Below are 7204 nucleotides of genomic sequence, written 5' to 3' on the forward strand. Positions count from 1 at the left end.
AGCAGGATCCAGGTGGGGCCGGGCGCAGCACTGCCCAAGGTCTCCCCAAGGCCAGGGATAGCTCCTAGTGCTGGGGACTCTGTCCTCCGGGCGCGGGGCGGGGGGAGCAGGGCAGTGCCCGGGTGGCTCCTTGGGTTGGCAGGGACCCCTGATCTCAGCCCAGGTCCCGATGTCACACCCTGAGCCGAAGGCCGATGCTCCGCCCGGGAGCCAGCGCCACACCCCGACGTGTCGGGAGTGAACGGCAGCCTCGGACGCAGGAAGGACCCGTCACCCCTCTCAGCAGGGACTTTAAACTCCTGATGGCGAATGCCCCCCCCAGTCCCCCCGAGGCGTGTGTACGAGTCCACCTCTGAACCTCGTCCTGCCGGTCGCCTGAGTCAGGACGGGCGTACTCTGCCCCGAGGCGGGTCGCGGTGCCAGGTGAGCCCCGGGCGATGGCTCGACTCCCGGGCGTTCCACACCCTGTCCCTTTCCCGCCAAGAAGGACGCCACACCTGCGGCCACAGCCCGGCCACCCAGACAAACAGTGGGTCCACCCGGCCCATCTCGGCCTGAGCCTCCCGCGAGCTGAGCAGCTCCCCGAACCCTGAGCCCCAGGCCTCCGGGAGGACGCCCCCTCTGGGACACAGCCTCCCCCCGCGGCCGGCACGTGCCCCCCTCATCAGCAGCTGGGCCCCCACCCCCGTCTGCTGACCCCCCGCCTCGGGCCCGAGGCCTGCACGCCGTCCGCGCCCCCAGGGACGGGTGTAGGGGCCCCCTCCTCGGCCCTGCGGGACCCGGCCCCAGAGACCCGCTGCCGGAAGGGCCCAGGGACGGGTCCTTGACCCCAGCACAGACCTGGGGCCTCCAGAGGGGCGGCGGGATCCTGTCAGGGTCTGAGGGGGTGGAGGCGGCCTCCGGGGGGCAGCATCAGGGCAGTCAGCAGGCCCCACAGCCCGCCCCCTTGCCCACGCCCACCGCAGCCCAGGCCTCAGGCCCCCCGCAGTGCAGCCACCAGGCGCGGTCCCAGACGGCGGGGTCCTGGGTGGCTCCAGCAGGCGGGTAACCACGCGGCCAGGCAAAGGCGAGCAGAGCACTTGCAACCGCCCTCCCAGAAGCTCCAGGACGGGTTGTCGACACCCAGCCCACTAGCCACACATGGGGGCAGCACCCTGACAGCCAGCCATCAGCCCCCGGCTGGCTCCCACTTGGCCCCCGGCCCTCGGCCCACGGGCTCTCCGCCCAGCCCACCCGTGGCCAGCACTGCCGGGCAACAGACGCTTCCCAGGTCCCCCGGAGCCCCCACGGCTCTCGGGACTGGCCCTCGGCCTGCAGCCACAGCCATCGGGTCACACACCTTCCAGGGGCTCACACCCACCGCGGGGTCCCCTGTGGGGTCCTCAGCGATCCGCCCTCTAGGGGATATTCGTTCCCCAGAAACAGAGCCAAGCCTCAAACCAGAAACACAGGTTTTCAGGAGGCCCCTCAAGTGACGAGTGACGTCCTCAGGGCCCCAAGCTGGGACATTCAGGTTTCCAGTCCAACCACCGAGACTCACCCCCCGGGGCTGCTTCCCCAGTGACAACGGGAGCCCTGCTGGGGATGCCGTTCAAGTCGGGGGGGTGAGGATATCGGTGCCTTAACAATCACCACCCAGGGGCCTGGCAACACCACAAGCCCCCCTGGTGGGGAAGGTCCTGTCCTCGCCCCCAGCAGCTCCCCTGACTGCCCCCCACCCCTGGCCACGCCGGCCTGGGACTGTCCCCCTGTCCTAGGGCCATGGCTCAGTCTCCCTGTCAACGGGCCAAGCACGCTGGGCTAAGCGGGAAGAGCCTCCAAACATTTGCACAATTCAAGGAAAATAAACATAAGGTTCTGGATGTTCGGGGCCTTTTGAGGCTGCGGGGATGGTGAGCGGGACTAAGCGACCCAGGGAGCCCTGGCTCGGTGGGCTGTGACCTGGACCAGTGAGCCCGGGGCACGCCGAGCAGCTGCAGCTCCAAGCCGCGGCAGGACAGCCGTCCCCATAGGTCTGGAACTCACCGTCCTGCTGCCCCATGGGCAGGCCACCTCCTGGGGCTCCCTGGGCCCCTCCCCTGCCTCCAGCTAATGGAGTGACCCCCCCCCAAGCCTTTATGCCTCTTCCTCGCCGAAGGGTGACCACCCAGCTCCCGGAAGGGGGACACCTGACTGCCCCCCCGCTGGCTCCTGGGGGACCCCTGGCCTCACCCAAGGGAGGGAGTCACATCTTCAAACAGGCTGGTCGTGCCTGGGGCCCGTGGGGAGGGCACATGTGAGGATGAGGCAGAGAAGGAAAATGCAAAGCATTTCCAGACACACCCTCCTTCCCCTAAACCGAGTGTCCAAACACCCACATCCCTCTGGGTGTACTCTGGGCACAGAGCCGCAGGGCCGGGCACCGGGACCCCGCAGGGGGCTCACCCTAAGTCCCTCGGGCCCCCCCATGGGCACCCCAAGGTGCACACGTGGGTACATGGCCCCGAAGTATTGGGGCCCGGCTGGGAGCCCCACCAAAGCCAGGGAGCAGCCACAGCAAACGGGGGTCCCGGGATGACAGCCAGGGGACAACGCCGGGGCCCTGGACACCCAGCAGCCGCCCACCCGGGCCTAAAGCCCACGCAGCAAACTGTCATCCCCTTGGCCCTGAGCCTGTGTCCCCCGAGAGGCCTGGGGGGACAAGCCGGGGTCACTCGGGGTCTGAAACGAAGCCCCAGCGTGCTGAGTTCAGGGCACGACTGCCAATCGGGTGACTTCCTTTAGTTTTATTCTAAGATCTTATCTCTCGGAGAGAAGCGCGTGAAAGCAGGAGCAGAGGGAGCCAGGCCGCTGGGCAGGGAGCCCCCAAGCGTCCCGATCCCGGGCCCCAAGGCCATGAGCGGCGCCGCCCGGCGCCCTGGTGACTTCCCTTTAAAGAGATGCCGAGCGGCTCGTTTCTGCCAGGTCCGGACGGCCCGGGAAGCCAAGAGGTGCGCCGAGCAAGCGCGGACCCCGGCCCCTTACCTGTGGGTGCCCCCTGGTGCGGCAGGCATGCTGGCAGGCCTGGGGCGAGCGCGGGGCGCGGGCTGGGCAGACGCGGGCGGCCGGCTGGGGCTCGCGCGGGCGGGTACGGCGCCCACACCGTGTGAACGTTAGTCCCGGGAGCTGACCTGCGCTCCGGTGCCAGGCCACACCCTCCGCCGCCCAGCTCGAGCTCCGGCTCAGGAAGAACCAGACCTGGCCTGGCCGGGCGTCTCCCAGCTCACCTGCAGGGCACCCACCTGCTGCCAGGGGCCCCTCGGCCAGCGGGGGGTGGGGGGGGGCTGGGGACCCTCCAGGACCCCCAGACCCCGATGGCACATTCACGTGTGAGCTGAAGGCCGCCGGTCGTTCAACCCCTCGGAGGGTGAACGAGGGAAACACCGGATCAAATTCGAGACTGTTCGCTTCTCCTTCCCCAAAGCTGGCTTTATGTTAGGGTAGTTTCATTATTTTATTACATTTCGCGTGAAAAAAGAACTTTAGAAAAAGGACACGGTAACGCAAGACAGAAATATGAGATTTTTTTTTTTTAGATTTTATTTATTCATGAGAGACACAGAGACACAGGCAGAGGGAGAAGCAGGGTCCCCGCGGGGAGCCCAATGCGGGACTTGATCCGGGGACCCCGGGGTCCTGCCCTGAGCCCAAGGCATCTGCCTTCACCATGGAGTCTCCGGGGGCCCCAGAAATAAGAGTCAGCTTCACTGCAGGCAAGTCCATTTCCCTCAGGAAACAGGTGAATGGACTTTGAAGTCATCGACCCGGGGGGGGGGGGGGGGGGGGGGGATGGGCACGTCGGCAGCTCGCCACGGGTGCGGAGTCCCACAGAAAAGGGCAAAACCCACCAAGCCTCGGGGGGTGGCACCGGGTGGAGGCCTCAGCACACCTGCCGCCCGCTGCCCCACACGTGCCTTAGAAGCAGGGTGGGTGTGCCGGGGGCTCGGGGAGGGGCCGCTGTGGGTGAGGCCAGGCTGGGGTCCCCCCGCCCCCCGGTGCCAGGACTCGCACCCCCAGGGGGCCGGCGGGAGGCAGCGTGTTGCCGCTGTGCACGCAGCATCACATGGAGCTCCTGGCTCCCGCTCAGGGGGCACGGGGTCTGCACCCAGGACGACCTTCAACCCACTGGGTGGGGGGTGAGGCTCGTGTCCTCCCCTGGGAGCCTCCAGGAAGGATGATGAGGAGGCAGCACGTAGGTCACTTCCACGATGGGGAGACCCTGCCCAGGAGAGCATGTGACACCCAGACGCTTGCCGAGGCGCGACAAACGCCCCCAGGATGCGGAAGCTGCCAGCAAGCGCCCGTCTCGTGCTGGTGGCTCGACCACCATCCCGCTCAGGGCTGGGGTCTGTTCTGCGCCCAAGCCGCCACAGCTGCGGGTCCCTGCGAGGAGGGTCACGGCACACCTCGCGCCCCGTCTCCCCGACCAGCAAAAGCACACGGCCAAGCCCCAGGCCGGGGGAGGGCAGTGGGGCCTCCGCGAAGCTGCGGCCCACGTATGGTAGAGAGCCGCTCCCCCACGGGGCCTCTGGGGCTGGGGGGTCATCCGTGGGACACCCCGTGCAGCGCCCCAGCCCCAAGCCAGGTGACAGGTCACTGGATGGAGAGCAGGCGGCCCCGGGGATGCTCACAGAGGGAGGCGCGTGGCCCTGGCCCGACCTGGCCCCTCCCCTGCATCCCGAGGTCCCCACCCCGGCCCCTCCTGGGGGCTCCTCTGCTTCCCCGGGGCCGTGGTGAGGCCGAAGAGCCGTGCAGACAGCTGTCACCGCAGCCTCGAGGCATCCCTCATCCCGGTCACCAGGGCCCAGGCACCGCGACAAGCACCCAGCTATGGGCTGAGCGGTGGCAGAAACCAGAGCTGCCCGCATTGAAGGCCTGGCCTGGCCGTAACCGGGCAGCAACCTCGGCCGTGACGGGGGCGGGGCTCGGGCACAGGACACCGGCTGCAGGGGCAATGCCCGGTGTCTGAAGCCACGAGCCCTGGCCACTGGGGGCTGGGGGGCCCGCGGGGTGGGAAGGGGTGAAGGACGGGGAGCTGGCTGCAGGGGCGGCTGAGGGTGGGGAGGGCCAGGGTGAGGACCAGCCACTGGGTCGGGGAGAGGAGACACCACGCGAGCCACGCTACACAGGGCAGCCTGGGGACGGGGGGCGGACGAGACACACAGCCAGGGCGTGGGCCCCCGCCCCCTGCTGCTGCGTCACGAGGCTCTGAACCCTTCTCTGACCCTCCAAGGCCTGGGGGCGGGATGAGGTGGACGAGGGACCTGGGGCAGACATCAAGGTGGTGGGCTTCCTGTCCGGCCCCCACAGAGGCCCCCACAGAGGGCCGGGTAACTCCACAGGCAGGACGGGGGCCGCCCAGCAGCTGGGGCAGGAACGGCGCGTCTCAGAAGGTGTCCTGCTGGCCCTCACCCGCGGTGCACCCCGTTCCCAGGACGGACGGGCACCGTGCCGCCCACCGCAGGGGGTTCAGGGGATGCCCGGAAGGCAGCAGGGACGTGGGCCGGGCCTCACGGGCACCAGAGCCCCTAGTTGGACCCCTGACGCCCCGCGGCCTCCCTGCCCTGCTCACCTGTGCCTGCGACCCAGAGTCACGATTCTGGTGGCGGCAGGTGCACAGCTCTGCACCTGCAGGAGAAGCGGCGCCCACCCCTCCGCTGCCCAAACCTCATGTGTCGTCAGCCACGAGTCCCGGAGTCACCCCTCTGCTCCTCGTGTTGACGGACGGTGGGGCCCAAGGCACCCGATCTGGACAGGGACCATGGGCTGAGGCCGGGGGAAGGGGGTCAGGCCAGGGGCTGCGTCCGTGTGAGCACTGTCACTGGCCAACGGGGTTGAGGTCAGAGGTCAGGCACATTACACTGCGGCCGGACCCCTCTTCCTCTCCACAGGGTCAGCACCTGGATGGGGACCCCGCAGGACCCCTCGACCCCCAAACTCTTCATCTGTGCCCTCAGAGTCCACAGCCCCGAGCTTACAGGGGGTCAGCGCTGCCCAGGACCCTGCTCCCTGCTGGCCACACCTCCGCTCCTCAGGGGCTCCACAGCTGCGCCCTGGGCAGGGAACCCCCGGGGCCCTCCCATCCAGCAGCTCGGGCCCCCGGCTGGGGCTTCCTCCTGGCTCCTCCTGGGGCCCCTCCAATGGGGGCCAGCTCTGGGTGATGAGGCTCTGGCCCTACAGGGGCTCTTCTCCGGTCGCAGCAGCTTAGAGGGTTAAGCGGAAATCCTAAGCTTTTCCTACCACCCTCGGGCTCTGGGCACATTCGGCGGCGACCTTGGCAGAGCCGCACCTGGCCCAGCCGGTCCCAGGAGGAGCTGGTTGGGGCTGGAGAAGGGCTCGTGTCACCGCCATTCCTGATGGCCCGGCCCCGTCCCTGCTCGGGTAATGTCTGGTGTGGCCACGTGGCCACGAGGAGCAGGGTGGACATCGCGGTGCTCGGACGCGCCCGTGTGCTGGTGACGGCAGCATGAGGGTCGTGGCGCTGTCCCCTCGAGTCTGCATCCACCCACAGGCCCAGACACACGTCGCCCCCCCCAGACTCTCCTGCTGGCTCCTCCCACGGGCGTCCCGGGTGTGAAGATTCCAGACCGCAGGGCTGGGCACACGTTTGCCGCAGCCAGCCCTCGTCCCTGGGCCGCACGGCCAGGCGAAAACATCTCCACAGACTGGGAGGCGGCCCACAGGAACGCCGGAGGGGCCCAAAGGACAGGCTGCGGGATCCGCAAGCGGCGCACGCAGCAGGGCGCACCCGGCGCAGTCCCGGCCCTGCCGCTGGGAGCTCACGCCCAGCTCACGCCCACAGCTGGCAGGGCACGTCCACCCTCCCCCGGGTCAGGAAGCGCCGGACACACACCTCTCTCCACCCGGCAGGGCGGCCCCGGCCTCCAGCCCAGAAACCCGAAGAAAAAGGCCAACTGCAAACCTGGCTTCAGAGGGTCGAGGCCAAGCGCCAGGAGCCACCTGCTGACCCGAAAGGGAGGGGGACGGAGCGGAGAGCGGCCATGGCCTCAGGCAGCCCCGCCGTGCCGTCAGGCACCCTGGAGTCGTCCTGTGCGCTGGGTGCCTCGGGCTGCCCGTGGGCTCCCAGTCAGGGGAGAGCGGCCACGGTCACAGCAAGCCAGGCTCCGGAACCCAGGCCAGCCCACGGGCAGGGAAGGGAACCCATTTTAAACCCCAGCAGAGAGCA

General features: G+C 68.8%; 1 protein-coding gene across 1 annotated transcript in view; it reads right to left on the reverse strand.

Moving 5' to 3' along the window:
- Positions 1-3158, reverse strand: part of GAL3ST2 (galactose-3-O-sulfotransferase 2) — a 12835-nt gene extending 9677 nt beyond the window's left edge. Inside the window, exon 1 of the mRNA XM_041764794.1 lies at positions 3004-3158. Within this exon, the coding sequence (XP_041620728.1) occupies positions 3004-3032 (29 nt within the window). The 5' untranslated portion in view covers positions 3033-3158. The remainder of the gene's footprint in view (positions 1-3003) is intronic.
- Positions 3159-7204: the final 4046 nt, after the last annotated feature.

Source organism: Vulpes lagopus, chromosome 8 (assembly GCF_018345385.1).
Source record: "Vulpes lagopus strain Blue_001 chromosome 8, ASM1834538v1, whole genome shotgun sequence".
Classification (NCBI taxonomy): domain Eukaryota; kingdom Metazoa; phylum Chordata; class Mammalia; order Carnivora; family Canidae; genus Vulpes; species Vulpes lagopus.